This window comes from Equus quagga, chromosome 11 (genome assembly GCF_021613505.1).
Source record: "Equus quagga isolate Etosha38 chromosome 11, UCLA_HA_Equagga_1.0, whole genome shotgun sequence".
NCBI classification, from domain to species: Eukaryota; Metazoa; Chordata; class Mammalia; order Perissodactyla; family Equidae; genus Equus; species Equus quagga.
In genome coordinates, this window is record NC_060277.1 from 53,114,623 (window position 1) to 53,131,299 (window position 16,677).

The following is a 16,677-nucleotide window of genomic DNA, read 5'->3' on the forward strand; positions in this document are numbered from 1 at the left end:
TTTACTGGTAGAAAAACAACTCCAAATAAAAACCAAGTCTCTGCTCATCCTTTAGAATGCATGTTTGATTTTTAAATCTACTTTATTTTTCGTTTAAACTGCTGAATATTTATTGCAATTAAGAAAATCCTCATTAAACATACCTTCAATGTTTTTATGATATTCTTATGAAAACTTTTTGTGAAGTAAACAATTTTCCAAATTTGCACTGACATGTTTGCATTATTTCAAAAATAACACTTGCTTTGATCTTAGCAGTTCACAAACAAAATTGCTTAAGGTCGTTCTCTGAAGAGACTCTCCTGAAGCCAGACTGCTATCTCCAACGCACACCCCTTTGCATACCAATGATCACAGCTTGTGGTTCAAAGAATTGCACTCGCTAAATTTTGCTTTCTTATATCATGTTTACCTTTGCTTCTCACCACATCCCTCAAGCCAGCAGGGCAGGTCTCACTAGCCTCCTTTCACAAACACATACCCACCAGCTAATGAGAGTTGAGTCTCCCTTTTATGCCTCCCAAAGCACCCTGGGTGTCCTCTTTCGCAGCACTTGGCATACTTGTGATTACATGGTTAGTGCATGAAGACTGAAAGTTCCGTGAAGACGAAGGCCAGGTCTGTGGAGTTCTCCACTCTAGCGCCAGCAGTGCAGCAAGGTGGGTTCTGGAGTCTGTGTGCATCCAGACCCCAGCTCGGCCACTCGCAGCCTTGGGCAAGTTACTTAACCTTTCTCTGTGCCTCAGTTTTCCATCCATAAAATAGTCATCATAATACTTATCTCATGGGATTCTTGTGAAGATTTAGTTAATAAGTACAATGCTTAGAACTGTGCCTGGTATGTATCAAGTAATCAAGAAATGAAAGCTCTTATTATGACCTAGTAAAATGCCTGGCATGAATCAATATGCAATAAATATTTGTTCAATGAATGAGTGATTGAGTGAAGTAAAAGCAGAATTGAATCAAATACTCAAGTATTCCAAGTCCAATGCTTTTTTACTCTTCTTCCATGCTTTCTTGAATGTACAGAAAGCTTAATTTTAGAAAAAAGCAGGATTCCAGCAAACTATTGAACAATGAATTCACTAATCCTCTATAAAAATGATCATTGAATTAACTGAAAATTCCTCTTCTCTTCTCCGGGTTTGAGGCTCTTGTCCTTGATTTTAAGCCAACACACCTTTAAAATAACCATAAATGCATCATTAGCAATTTATTTAAATTGCTATTTTATGCTGATATATGTTAGTTGTTCACTAAATGTTTGAAGAATGATTGATTTGGAGAATGAATGAAGAATGCATACGTACATATAATTCGGTAAAGTTAGAGCAGTGTGTGAAACAAAATGTACCAGACAATTAAGGACTCAATTTTGTTCAGGCTATTACAATCAGGAGAACGTTCATTAATGAGGAATGGCTCAAAGAAAAGAAGTGGGCAGGTAAGCAAGGGAGTCATCTGTGAGTCCTCTGGGACTCAGGACAGAGTGCACAGTGAGGCTCAGAATCTAGGTGTCATGAGGAACAGTGATTCTTTGCAGTTAGCCCTTTCCCAGAACAAGAAAGGGTGGCGATATTTCAAAAGGCAATGGATTGAGGTGAGTGGGGGTTGTTAAGTATAGCTAATGTCCAGTAAAGCTCAGATAAAGTTCAATCTTGTCAGCAGAATTCTCAGTGGGCCTGTGGCCCTGTAGGATACGCCTGGCAAATCTGGGGGGAGGGGCACTTTTTGGTTGCTACCATAATGGGAGGGTACTGCTAATATGTAGTGGGAAAAGAAATACTGTAACATGAAGGACAGTACTACACAACAAAGAATCCGTCTGCTTCCAACAGGATTTTTGTACATCTTGCCAGACATTCATGTATGTGAAAAAACAAAATTATAAACTTCTAAGCCTAGACCTTAACTCTTGTTAAACTTTATTAAATGGTAAAATTATGACTTTCATAAAATTATAAAATGAACATGTATCAAAGATTGTATTTAACAATTAACTAATGAGGAAACAAGGAAGATGTTAAGACTAGTTCAAAGGAGAATCCAAACAACGTACAATCAGCAATTAGAAATGAGGAAATAAATTTACAAATATATGCAAAACCAGTCAATATCCACTGGGAAATGATCAATTGTATTCGACCTGATGAAAATCCTTTGCCCCTCTGTGGATAAGAATAACTTGTGTTACTGTAGGTAGACTACGGATAGCAGATTGCACAGACAAGAAGAGGCACATGAATCAGATGACCTGGAAGCTGCATGAGATAAGACACTTAGTCTTTCTCATTTTTTCCTGACACTTCTTTTTTCGTATAAGAATTATTCACAAAATATATTTTTGAAGATTTTAATTTAACTCAAGTTTTCTAGGAACGCAACTGATGTATAACTTCAGGGGAGATTGTATCGTGTTTTGTTTGCACTTTACTGAAGTGCTGACCACCATTTCAGAAAATGACTTACTGATGACGGTGGCGATCATGGTATTTCTGTTGCCAGCACAACATCTGAATCAGGCTGCCTTTGTAGCTATGGAATGCACAGTGATATTTATGGATATTTACATAGAAGTACAGCATATAACTGCTTTATTATGTTTTAGATTGTTGCAACGCCTTTTGAAATACATGTTATTATAAATTATTTTCCTTTTCTTTCTCCTTTATGTTACAGTTTGAACAATGCATTGACTTTTCGAAAGTCTGTATTAGCTTGGTTATATTCTTGATTAAGCTAAGTTCAGGATCATTGAGGGGGTACTACAGAATATTTGTTAGAAAAGGGGGGTAGAGAGTTGATGCGGTTGGGAGCACCTGGCATGGAGGTTGCAAGTTGCAGCCTAGATAAGGTAAATGCCATTCAGAGAGGCAAAACCAGTGTTAGAGACCGCGTTCCTGAGTGTGCAGTCTATGTCTGTCTCTCTGCCCTTCTTTCTACTCACCTTTCCCCTTCCTCTTACTATAAATACAAACACACACCCTGTTCAAAAAGCTTCCCTGTAAATAGGTTGGCATCTAATGTTCCCATTGCAGATCTGAATACTGATAAAACCTTCCAGCATATTTTATGTAAATTATGATGCATTCCTGTATAATAAGAAAGATATGTCTTAAAATAACTATCTTAAACCAAATGGCAGATTCTTTGCGGCATTCTGATTAAAGCCAGAGTCAGAGACTGGTAGACCTGAAATCCTGCAGTGCAGGTCTGGAAGGGCTTCGTTGGGTATTGGTTATCTATTGCTGCATATGAAATGACTCTACAACTTAGTGGCTGAAAGCAATAATAAACATTTATTACCCCTCCCAGTTTCTGCTGCTCAGAAATCCAGGAATGACTTGACCGGGTGGTTCAGGCTCAGAGTCTCTCGTGAGGTTGCGGTCAAGATGTCAGCTAAGGCTATAATCCTCTCGAGACTTGACAGGGCTGATGGAGTTACTTCCAAGTGATTTACTAACATAGCTGGCAAATTGACTATAAGAAGGCCTCAGTTCTTCCTCATAGGAGCCTCGCCACATGGCTACTTGAGTGTCCTCACAACATGGCAGATGAGTCACTCCAGAACAGTTGATTCAAGAGAGCAAGGTGAAGAAGTAATATCTTTTATGATCTAGTCTCAGAATCACGCATCATCACTTCCATAGCATGCTGTGGAAGGCGGGCCTAAGCAGTGTGAGAGGAGGCCCTGCTGGGCAATGAAGAACAGGAAGGAAGGACCATCGACAACCATGTTAGAGGCTGACTCCATGGAATGCTTTGTATGCTTTCCATAGTCCCAAATTCACATTTTCTTTAATTGTAATCTTTATTATTTCCTCAGATACATAGGAAGTTGTTAGTAGAGAGAAAAATATATTGATTATTTCACTTTGCAAGTCAAAGCTGGGAAAACACCACCTTTGCAATAATCTTGGAATAAGTAATTCATAAGCCATTCAGAACTGAACTATGACCATCATCGTATGTCAAATCCACGTCACAATTACTTCATATGTCCCAAAATGTTCATTTCTTCAGAGAAAACAATCACAAATTTTATTAAGGCCACCAACAAACCAGCGAAACACCTAGATGGGCTCTTTTTCTAAATGCACACTCACCTTTTCCTTACATGGGGCTGATCCTAAATTGAAAACTATTAGAGATGATGTTAGAACCAAGAAAGTAATTAGGTATCATGCGGCTCCAAGCTCTATCGTTTTTATGTTATATGAGGCAGGGTTTAAGTCTAAGATTTCACAGAGTCACCATTTTTGTTTAGTGAGGGAAAAGTGGAACAAACTAAACTGGAAAAAAAATATGTCTTTGCTTGAAGATTTGAGAAGAGAAATGCATCACATCAACATATACAGACACGCACATTTCCTTCTGCTGACGCCTGGTCAAGCGGGCACTCATCTTTGCAGCCTTGGGCTAATGCTCTTCATTACCCACTTGAATCACTGAAGAAGACATAAGTAGACAGATACTTCAGAGACTCCAATAATTCACATCAAGTAGCAAGTGCATAGTGTATAATCAGTTGGAAGCTTATAAAATGGCTTAAAATAAATGGAGAATTTTTTAAAATATCTCTTGTACAGTACCTAGAACAAAACAGGTGCCAAATAAGTATTAGTTTCTTCCCATTCCATCCTCAATCCTGCCTCTCAAGAGTCTAAGACTAGATTTGAGCCTGTAACCTCATGGCAACATCTACTAAAACAAGAAGAAAGCCCCAGGAAGTCCTCCAGGGTTTAGGAATTAAGTTTCTACCAGTTTCAGTTTTGATCTAGATGTTATTTTAATGTTATTAATAATAATAAAGATTTGGTGGTAAAATATTTTTGCTTCTGTTGTGGCTCTGCTTAAGACTTTTACTTAGTTGTGTACATTTGAAATTTCACATTTACACCAAATAACTAAGGAGCTATTTTTTAATCTGAGGTTTACAAAAACCTAAAAATAACATCTGTGAGAAAAACTTTTAAAAGTGTACTTATGTAAATGTATATTTATGTGATGTGTATTTATGTATTTCAAGGAGCAGAAGAGATAACATAGGAGATTTCAGAGATCTTAAACTTCACCAAAATTAGCATATTTGTGTTGGGTGACTAAACAATAGGCTTTTTTAAAATAGTGATTACCCTTATCTTTTTAAAATGGTACATGCTCATTACTTAAAATGTTAAAGGGTGGAGAAAATTACCAAAAAATGAAAATAAACTAGTGATGCTAAAATTTTGCTACTCAGAAATAACTGAATGATATCAGTCATTCCAGATATCTCTCAATCCACTGTAAAAGATAGGCTAGATGGAAGCACCTTTGCAGACTTGTAATTTCCTGTGATGCCATTCTAATAAATGGATTACATTTAATTTTACTTAACTTTAACAGAAGAAAAAGAAACTAAAATGACACTCAAGAAATTGCTGAATTTCAAATAAATATTTCCTTCCTTCATGAGATATTCATTCTTAAACGATCCGTAAAGGCTAAGAAGAAAGATTATCTAAAATATCAATGCAGAGTCATTATCATTTGCACCATATGTGTCAATATTAGGCAGCATTTTTGATGTACAGCCCTGAAAGATAACATCTTCAGAATATTCATAGTTCCGCCAGCTTCCTTCTCCCACACCCTAGGTTTTGGTAATTAGGTGAGAATTTTACCATTGTCAAGGTTTATAAACTTAAAATTGGTTCTACAACCACAACACTCAGCTTCTTGGACAGATTTCCATATTTAAATGGAGTTGAACAGACCCACTCCCAACCTTCTACCACAGCTTCTCCAGTCCCAAGTTTTCAGTTTGAATTTACCTTTTAGTTGTATGGAATGTCCATCAGATAATTGTTTCAAGAAGGGTTGACAGGTGCCAAAGCTCCTGAGGGTTTGGCTACTAAAAGGAAAACTATTTCTCTGTTCACAACCCTTCTGATATCAAATATGTAGGGGTTTTTCCCACATCAACTGGGTGTCTTACAATTCTATTATGACACTACCTACCTGGGATTTGTGCAGACCCCACCGTTAAAGAGCTCAGTTCCACAAGACTGCCCCCACTTCAGATCCCAGTTGCAAGTCCCAGGCTATCACTCGTACTTCTGATCAGCCAGCTATAAATAGGGAGTTCCCAAAGTTCATGGCTGCCACCTAAGGGACTGGCTCTCAAATCACCCAGCTCTGAAAGCCAATGGGGCTCCAGTCCCCCGGAACCACAGAAAACAGAGAGGCAGCTTAAATGGACTTGCAGGCCTGCCTCTGGCTCTCCCCCTGCGCTCAGCACACAGGGAGCAGGCAAAAATCACCCAGCTCCCAGTTTCTCCCCGGAACAGAACGAGTTTGACTGCATACCTTCCGAAGCATTGGAAATTTAGGAGCTCTCTGTCAGGAGCTGGAGGCAGACACCAAATCTATATTTCTTATTACATCACAGCTACTTACGACTTGACTTTGGCGTTTCTCACTCTGCCGTGTTCACTGGTGCCACTCTCTGTTATTTCTTACAAGTGCATTGGAGTATACAATTGTCTCAAAATAAAAGGTTTATTTTTTTAAAAGTCAAATCATATTAGAGTATTCTGACAAATACATCATTTTTCTCTCTCACACCTCCCCGCTGTGAAGTTCCACTTACCAAAAGTAGTCCCTTTAACTCAATTAGCTATTTTTTCTGGCATTTACTCTTCTTATATTTTTGAATAACATATACCTTTTGAGTCATCAGTTTTATATATTATTTACTTTCTAGTATTTTAAATAAGAATTTCAGTTTCTTATGATACCATCCCCTCTCAATATGGTGATAACTATCATTAAATCAAAATTCAGTGTTTACATTATATATTATTCACAGCTGATCTATTTGCTCGAGGTCTGCTTTCTTTTTCCTCAAGTCAATGTTTTCTTTGATTTTTTTTTCCATTTGCTTAGTTTTCTTTGCACTTATTGCCAATTCTCCTCAAATTTTCCATTGAAATTTCCAGTATAATTTTCCACATCAGGTAACCCGCCATGTCCAATTTTCAGAGACCCCCTTCTCTTCTCTTTGGACTGTTCCTCTCAAGGCTTTCTGGATGACTGTCACCTGGGCCTTCCCTTTGCTATCCTCCTCAGAATCTCCTTGGCCCTTCTCCCGCATTGGATTCCCTGATCCCTAGATCTCAGGCTTTCTCTCTCCAGGCTTACGCTCTTGTTTTGTGGAGCACATCCTTTAGCAGTTTTATCAAGTTAAAAAATTTGGTACAATGGCAGCAGGCTTGGTGATACAAGCATTCCATATACCTGGCTCTCCAGACTGATCCAGTCTTAACTGGTTGCCTTTTACACCTGGGGTCCCTATCTCCCTGAGAGACCCCTTTACCATATTCCTGGGGATTTCTCTAACTCTTTTTCAGTATCCCATTTCTTCCTATTTCTTGGTTAACCCAATCATTTCAGGTAAACACATCCTCAGAAAGGGTGCCTGGGAGGAATTTTTTGAGACTTTGTGTGTTTGAAAATATCTTGAGTCGCCCTCACACTTGATTGATGGTATAGATCTCCATTCTAGCCGTGCTACCTTCCCAGCTAGCTGTTTCTAGAACATGAAAAATATCCTTCTTCCTTTGAGTTTCTCATCAGCATTTGCTGCATGGCTGGATCCTCTCAGTTCCTTCAGGTCTTGCTCAAATATTATATTTTCAGCGACCACCCTATAGAAAATTGCACACCCAGCCTTCCCAACCCCTTTCCTGCTTCATTTTATTTCCAGAGCACTTACCACCACCTGCTATACCATATATTCCCCTTTGTTTATTTTATTTACTTTCTATCTTTCTCCACTAGATGGTGAGCTCCTTGGGGCCAGAAACTTTTATCTGTTTTGTTCACTGATGTGTCCCAGCACCTGGAACGGTGCCTGGCACATAGTAGGCTGTCAATACCTATTTGTTGAATGAATGAATAATAAGCATTTATGTTCTGTATCTATAATATTCCAAAAAGGAAGATAATAACATTATTGTTGTGATAAATAAGAATGGGTTTGTTTAATACAGAATTAAGAACTTGCTGGTCATGCCACTTGAAGATCTAAAGATTGTGGAATCTTTTCTTTTTAGATTTTTAAACTTAAAATAGGCAACCACTTGATATTTATGATGTAGTGTGTATATGTACACATGTGACCCTTTCTAGCAGCATTAAAAATAGCCTTTCATCTGCACTTGTCCCTCCCTCCTTGCTCATCTTCTGCTTACCTTTCTCTGGCTATTGATGGGGCCTTTGGCTGCCCCCACTGTACCCATCTTCACCCCTTACCAGCTTATCTCACTTTGGGCCTCAGCTGGCCCTGAGTTTGTCTATTTTGGATTGAACCATTTCATCTATGGCCTTTGCTTTTGGACAAGTCTCCTGCCCAGAAAGTGACCAAAACAGCCTTTTACTCTGCACCCAGCAGCTGGGCTTCTAACCAGCACCCCCACCGTGCACAAGTCCCTATGAACACACCTTGCCCCCTCACGGGAACTCCACACACCTTCTATCATAACAGCTGAAGCTCACATTATTTGGGGTCTGCTTATTTTGCACATCTCATAATGAATGGCCTTGGCCTTTAGTGTTTGACTTCTCCGTTACAGTGTAAAACACTTAATGTTGGAACAGCCTGTGTCCCTGCCATGTCTAATTTTTACATAAGAATCTGATGGAAACATAATTATTTAAAATACACTTATAAGTGGTGGTAAGGTTTGGATAATATTCTTACTTCAAAGGAATTGACTATACCCTTAGTAGTTTCAATATCAAGCCAAGAGAGAGTAGAAGGAGTCTTTAAAATCACATTTAAATAGAGCTGTTAGAGGGCCAGGCCCATGACCGAGTGGTTAAGTTTGCACACTCCGCTGCGGCGGCCCAGGGTTTCACCAGTTCGGATCCCAGGCGCGGACATGGCACCGCTCATCAGGCCACATTGAGGCGGCGTCCCACATGCCACAACTAGAAGGACCTGCAACTAAGATATACAACTGTGTACCAGGGGGATTTGGGGATAAAAAGCAGAAAAAAAAAAAAAAAAGATTGGCAACAGTTGTTAGCTCAGGTGCCAATCTTTAAGAAAATAAATAAATAAATAGGGCTGCTAGATTCAGCAAAGAAAAATACAAGATGACCAGTTAAATTTGAATTTCAGAAAAACAACAAATAATTTTTTAGTAGAAGTATATTCTCGTGGGAATCCTGTATTTTATCTGGCAACGCTACATTTAAATAGCCAACTGCTCCACCAGTGAAATAACCTGGCTAGGTTTATTGTGAATGTGAGTAATTAATGTTAAGATGCCACAAAGGGAAAGAGTTAGAAAGTCATTTTTGTTGGTTGATGACATAATGCAGCAGACTATTTTACTCTGACTAAAGTCTGTATGGTGAGAAAGGTGTGAATAATGAGATGCTGGCCCAGGAATGGGATGAAGATGTCTATCATTATGCTTCCTCCTTGATCCTTTTCTGGGGGAGCACAGAGATCACATCACAGGAACACAGATTCAGATGCATTTCCCCTGTGGTACAAAGGAGTCAAATCAAATCACGGAGAGCACTTGAAGCCTTTCAATTTACTCATCCCAGATCCTTCCATGGCTGTCTTAGTCAGCTCAAGATGCTATAACAAAATATCGCAGACTGGGGGGCTTAAACAACAGAGATTTATTCCCCACAGTTCTGGAGGCTGGGAGTCCAAGATCAGGTTGCGGGCTGATTCAGTTCCTGGTGAGATCCTCTTTCTGGTTCACAGCCTTCTTGCTGTGTCCTCCCATGTCGGAGAGAGATCATCTCTCTTGTGCCTTTTCTTCTAGGGGCACTAATCTCATCCACGAGGGCTCCAGTCTCACGACCTAATCACCTCGCAAAGGCCCCACCTCCAAATACTGTCACCTCGGCGATTAAGCCTTCAGTCTATGAATTTGGGGAGGATACAAACATTCAGTCCACAGCAACGGAGATTTGAATACTGCTACAAGTGTATGTCCAGAGAGATCTTGGATGTTAGGAAACATCATTCTGACAGCTGAGTGAATTTTAGGTAAACAGACTAGACACCTCCCCAGATGAGAGGAAAAAAGGGCGCTCCTCTGAAATCTGAGTACAATTCACCAACAGGCAGATTTTATTTTGGAAACTAATAAAACTAATATGATTCCACTTTTCAGGGCTGTTTATCACTTGGAGTTTCAGTTCGGGTGATTGCAGTCTAGTAAATTAGCTGACAGAGAGTCCAAAGATGGTATCTGCGCCCAGACAGTCCATTCATCATGCTTAGTCTTTGGATCTCAGCACAGCTTTCCCGTAGACGTGCCAAAATGCCACTGAAGTAATCACAGGAAGCTCCCTGTTTTGATCCACCTAATGCCTTAAATATTGTCAGTGGCTCTGGATTTAGGCTTATTGGAGTATTTTAATAACCCACCAATCTCTTTATCTGGAAGTTTCATATAACCACTTTCTTGGTTCATAAATACTTATTGATTTTAATTTTGCACCAAAAAGGCAGTGGACTGCAGTGGATCAATGTGTACCCAAGAAAGCAATGCAAAGGGGTGGCAGAAATTACTGAGGTATAATCACGTAAAAGTGACAAAATCTTGAAATATTATCAAATATTTAGCAAGTTGTATGGTCAATATAAACTTCAAATTATATATGCAACTCACACCTTTACTCTCGCCATATCGTTTTGAAAATTTGCAAGTTATTCAGTCAGAATATCCAATTTTGGAAAAGCATAAATTTAAATTGTAATTGGTAAAACTACCAAAATGTGATAACTGGGATCCAAAAACTCCAATTGCATAAAATTCAGCCTGGCAGGACTGGAAAGTAGATAAAATTTCAGGGCCAAAACTGCACAACTAATTGGCTGGGAGTTCTGGGTGGGGATGTGGGATCCAAATCTATTCCAATGCCACCTGTGGTTTGGCACCACCTGGTAACATAGTCAGTTTTTACCAGGTGGTCCCTAGGTGTGGTGTGTGTGGCTGGGCAGTAATTCCAGAAATTCTAGGCCACTGGTGCTCTTTAAGTCTCATCTACCCAGAAGTATCGGGCCTGAATAGAAAGAGCACAGGGACTCTGTTTGTCTCCTTAGGTTGCTTGCCCTTTCTTGTTTTTTAAAAGATGATATTAAACTAATCAATGCAAATGCATTTTGTTAAGTTAAGTTTAACTTTGGATTTTCTTTTTTGCTTTCCACTCTTTGGGGAAACACATGGACATAATGAATCGGTCTCAGGAGCTTCCTCCACAGATGGTTCTGGGTCTTCACCTACTATGGCCTCTACCTCCCTATCAGAAACTCTACCTTTCTTTACTGCTTCGAGCATCTTCTCTCTGACTGATCAAAGTACCGTCGACATCATGTCCATTGACCAGACAGTACAAAGCCCTGGGCTACCCATGTCCACAGGTGATTATTCTGCCATCAATCAGTCAGCTCCAGAAATTTTATATTCACCTGCTCCTTCAGAAGACAGCAGGGCGAGTACACACAGTCGAGATATAGTCAGAGACTTCGATGGAATGGAGCTGTCTAGCATGCCTGCCGCCTCTGAGGTACCAGGACTCAGTGGATATGTTTCCAGCCCGGATCATTTCTTGGAGAATACCACTCCAGTCCCAACTTCACAGTACATCACCACTAGCTCTATGACCGTCGCCGCCAAGGGCCAGGAGCTGATAGTGTTCTTCAGCCTGCGTGTCGCCAACATGCCCTTCTCCAATGATCTATTCAATAAGAGCTCTCTGGAGTACCAAGCTCTGGAGCAACGATTCACACAGCTGGTGAGTGGGCACTGCTTACAAGTCTCTGTCTCTTCTTTGTTTTTTTGTTGTTACTGTGTAATATGATCACTGGCTGTCTTGAGCAATGCAGGTTGGAAGAGACACGCCTCTGAGATGGCTCTTGCTGAAGGCATTCAGCTAGAGTGTAGAGATGCATTTAGATCCAATAAGCAAGTGAGTTCCGTGATGGACACAGACACTGCTGACCAGCCTCTTGAGAACAAACTCATCCTTAAGATCTTTTTATTATAGTTCTTCCTAAATTAGTTTTCCCAGGAATAATACATAGTCACTCAAGTACTGAACTTGGAATTTAAAAGTGATATAAGTGGACTTTTCCTAAGTTGTAATGCCACAAGCTGTTTTCCAGCCATCTGACAAAGGTACAAAGCTAGAATGGTCCAACACAGATGAGGCTGAGAGTTCAGGGGTACGGGCTCCTTTCTTGGTTCCCATTAAGTTCCTGTAAACCTAAAAAATGGCTAAGTGGCTTATCATTCCTGATCCTTAACAAAGAAACTGAGAAGATGGTCATAATAGCATATATCTGTGATTATAAAACATCCCGAAAACTCACATTTGTTTCTACATGTACAATAAGAAATACACGTACAATAAGAAGCGTGAACTATGCGTTGCCTCTCCCAGTGAATGAGAGTCAAGTACACCATCATATCACACAGATGGCAGAATTTCTAAAAATAACAGAAAACATATTTGTAAGGTTCATATACGTTATTATGCAAATTAAAACCACATCAAAACCAATTCTTCAAGTGAAGTTAAAGGAAGACTTGACTTTGAAGGAAGACTTTGTGCCGTCTTTCCATCCCTCCCCCCCCACAATGAAGTGAGCAGATACTGGAACAACGTGAGGGCCAGTGTCCAAGTGCACCTTGCCCAGGTGTGTTACTTAGGCTGCATGCTAAGCTGCCTTAATGAAGAGATCAAAAATACAGTCACTTAAATAAGATGCAAGTTTATGTCTCTTTCCCTTTGTGGGTCGAACAGCTTTGCTCTGCAGTGTCATCCAGGGGCTCGCGTGCCTTCTGTATTGCATTCTGCCAACCCCAAGGGTGTTTCCTCATTCACACAGTGAAAGCTGGGTCACTGGGACATCTCTGTTTCCACTTGTGAGAAGGGGAAAGAGAGGAAGCCCAGAGCAAACAATTTCCTAGGCAAGCAATATCAAAGTTGCCGCCATCTCTTCCACTCATATTCCATTGGTCACGTGTTCACACTTTGCTGCAAGGGAGGCTGGGAAATGTGGTCTCCAGCTAGGCAGGCTCTTTCGCATGAAGAAGAGGAGAATGGATTTGGGAGAAGGGAGCAGCCAGTCGTCTGCACACGAGGTGAAGATGGGGAATTCCCACCAGAGGCCAAAGCAGTGCTAAGACACAAAGAACGAGCCCATCAGGGTGAGTGGGAGAGATCTGGAGAGAGTGGATTGAGAAGAGAAGTTCCACACTTGGAGTAAAATTTTATTTTATTTTCACAATAACCTTGTGGGGAGAAGGGTATCAGAATGTGGGTCAGGGTCAGAGTCAAAATTCTGGTGGGGTGGAGACAGAGACAAAGAACAAGCAGGTCTGGACCAAGCCTGGGAGATTTCAGCTCACACTGTGTGCTCCTGGCTTCGAGGTGTTGGTTCACGAAGGAGGGGTCACTTTCAGGGTCAGGACAGAGCAACGTCGCTGAGCATCAAGCACTTCTGAATGAGGGTCTGAAGGATGGCTGTGGCTCCCAAAACGCAGGTGTGGGAACCTGCCCCAGGCATACGTGTGAGAATATTAAATTATAGTTTGGAAAAGGTCCTTAGGGAACCACTTTTTCTTCTCCCTCGTTATTCAAATAAGGCACTGAGGTACAACACCATGGTTAAGTGGCTTGAGGAAGGTCACCAAGCAAGTTAGGGACAGTTCCAGGACTGACACCCAAGTCTCCTGCTTGCCAGGTCCCTGCTGTTTCCATGGCACCGCATTTGTGTTGACCATGAAACATGTCCTGCATAGACAGACAAGTGGGCGTTCAAGCTGCTGTGTATTTCGATAGGTCATTTCAAATTGGTTGCTTCCAAATAGATGTCCATTTAGACCGGCATAGGTCAGTCTGCTCTAGGGCTCAGCTTGGAACATGTTTTTATTTGCTTGGATTTTTTTTTTAATAACTGAACCTGGCATTCCTGCTTTGCTGATAGCATTGGCCTGGATTTGTAAAAATCCTCTGTTCTCACAATGCATCATGAAGAAAACCATTGCCCATCCATCTCCATACACAGATAGAAAGGTGGAAATATGGGGTGTAATCACTGCAAATAGATCATTAAATGGTGGTCTTCTGGTCTCACGTTAAATGCAACCGCAAAATAGAAGCAATAAGAAAGGAACTGAAATTGATGCCTCAGATAATGAAAAGCGAATATAAATGAATTAGCAGCAGCTGAGCACTTAGAACAGCGTTAAGAGTAAACCGTCTTTGATTTTGCAGCTGGTTCCATATCTACGATCCAATCTTACGGGATTTAAGCAACTCGAAATACTGAACTTCAGAAACGGGAGCGTGATCGTGAACAGCAGAGTGAGGTTCGCCAGGTCGGTGCCATATAACCTCACCGAGGCAGTGCACGGGGTCTTGGAGGGTTTTCGCTCGGCGGCAGCCCAACAGCTCGATCTGGAAATAGACAGCCACTCTCTCGACATTGCGCCAGGTAAAAGAGTCCAACCGTGAACCTTGCGGGAGCTTTTTGGTTTTCTTTGCTTGTTTGTCTAAGCATGCAGGTCAGCAAGAACCAAATGAAAATTACACTCGATAGAATAACCTTTTGGAGGCTGTGGGTCACCCCATGAGAAAGGCAGAGTCTTGAGGCAGGAAGAGAAGTTTTCCTACAGCCAACAGCAAAGAACAAGCAGGCTTCTTGGCTTACCATCTGGGAGCTCTAACCTCCCCTCAGAACAAAACTTTCACTGAGCGTAAGCGTTGTTGTTGGCTAATGTAGCCCACAGCCATGCTAATCTACATTCTCTTAAAAGTCAAAAGCACTTTCTCAGTGAACTACAACAACCCGGGGGGCTCCTACTCAAGAAACCTTTCAGTCTAACTACCAAATCACTCCTTCCTAAGACAATTCAAGATGAAACCGACAGCATCCCGAGGAGAGAAAAATAAGCATTAGACCAAAATTCAAACTTGGGGAAAAGCCACTTCACCATCACCAAAGAACGAAGAAAATAATGTCCCTTCCCGCTGTATACCTTAGATCAGTTTCCACAAGCAGATTAAAACAAAGTAGAGTTAGATGTGAAGAAAACTCTTAAAGATCTGGGGGCTTAGCCCAAAGCTACTGAACAGAAAGCCAACATTTGTTCTGCTAATAAAGCCTAGCGGATGGACCATTGTAACCAGCTTTGCCCAAATTGGGAAGTGTTTCCACCATTAGTTTCAAAATTCTATTTGCTAAGCAACTGAAGGAAGTTTTTGTAATTCCCTGGAGTTTAAGGGGGCAAGGCTCCAGCCTGACCTTCCAGTCAGCTTCAAAGCAAAGCTTCCTAATTGGCTGTGAATTAGTGGAGTATCTCTGACATCCTCTCTGGCTTCCTGTGAACTAACAGAAGGCAGAGGGGAGAGGCCAGGGGTGAATGCAAACAAAAAGGCTCAGTTGGGAGACACTTATCTTTGACAGAGCAGAACTTTCAGCAACTTTAGGAAAATTGCCTCCTAACTGAGTAAACAGCACCATTAAAAAGACAGAGTGCCCTTAGGCGCTGTGGCTCGAGTGCTGACCTCTGAACAGCGGTGGCCCGGGAAGCCCTCTGGACCCCGTAGGAAGTCAAAGTCCTCCTAAATCCTAGTGACAAACAGCCTTCCCCTGCAAACAACCTCAGCGCTGAGGAGGAGCTGGGGCCCGCGTTAGGATCAGGACATGGATTTCTCAGGCCACTGCCAACAACACAGGGACATGTTGAGGGAGAACTTGGAGGGCAGAAGGGAGGTGAGGGCCCAGGCCCCTCCCTTCCTTCCTCCCTCAGGGAGCTGACAGTCTCCTTAGAGACCCGTCCAGCAACAGGATCAGGTAAAGGTAAGGAGCCAAGCTGCGGCGGGGAGCGCTCGGGTGTGCTGCTGTGGATTCAGGCTTCTCAATGTCGATGCCACTTAAGCAGTGCCTTAGAAAGAGGTCAGGAAGCCAGGAGTGCGTTGCCAGGGAGCATAAGGGACTCTGGTGATGGAAGGAAGCACAGCATAGCCATGACTTTGGAGGGCCAGAGTTCTGAATGTCAGTCCTGTGTGCTAACACGGCACTCAATTTCCATAACTGGAAGATGGAGACAGTAACAGGGGTGAGGATTAACTAAAAGAATATTTACAACACTTAGCATAACATTAGACACAGTGACTAATAAATGTTAGTAGTTAATATTGCAACACTGTCATTATTAACTTGACTGATAACCTGTGACCCCAAAGGGTACAAGTGAGAACAGTAAAAAGTACCATGACTAGGTATTGTGTGGAGCTTGGAACTGAAAGCATTTTCACTAATTTCTTGCGAACAGTTCGGCTGTGTAGCTTTTCCTCTAAGAAGCCAATAGCAATAGAAATGAGATGGTGCTAACGTGGGTTTCAGCCCCTCCTGGAGCCAAATTGATACTGAGTTGCCCAAGGAACGCCTCTAGGCTGCCTGGTGTACTGTGGGGACACGCCCAGTCAGACTTTTAATGTTAGAACCATCGATGAACGCCGGAGTGCACTGGACGACCGGGGAAATTACCTGACTTGATTTCTTACTAGATACTTGGAGAGGGGAAAAAATCTGTATTTTTAATACTTTGAAAACTCCTAGAAGAATGGATAAATAAACAAATG

At 41.4% G+C, this 16,677-nt stretch overlaps 1 protein-coding gene across 1 annotated transcript in view; it reads left to right on the top strand.

Moving 5' to 3' along the window:
• The window catches only part of IMPG1 (interphotoreceptor matrix proteoglycan 1), a 119,408-nt gene that overhangs the window by 81,634 nt on the left and 21,097 nt on the right, over positions 1–16,677 (top strand). Inside the window, 2 exon segments of the mRNA XM_046676263.1 lie at positions 11,285–11,817; positions 14,305–14,524. Coding sequence (XP_046532219.1) covers positions 11,285–11,817; positions 14,305–14,524 — 753 coding nt within the window.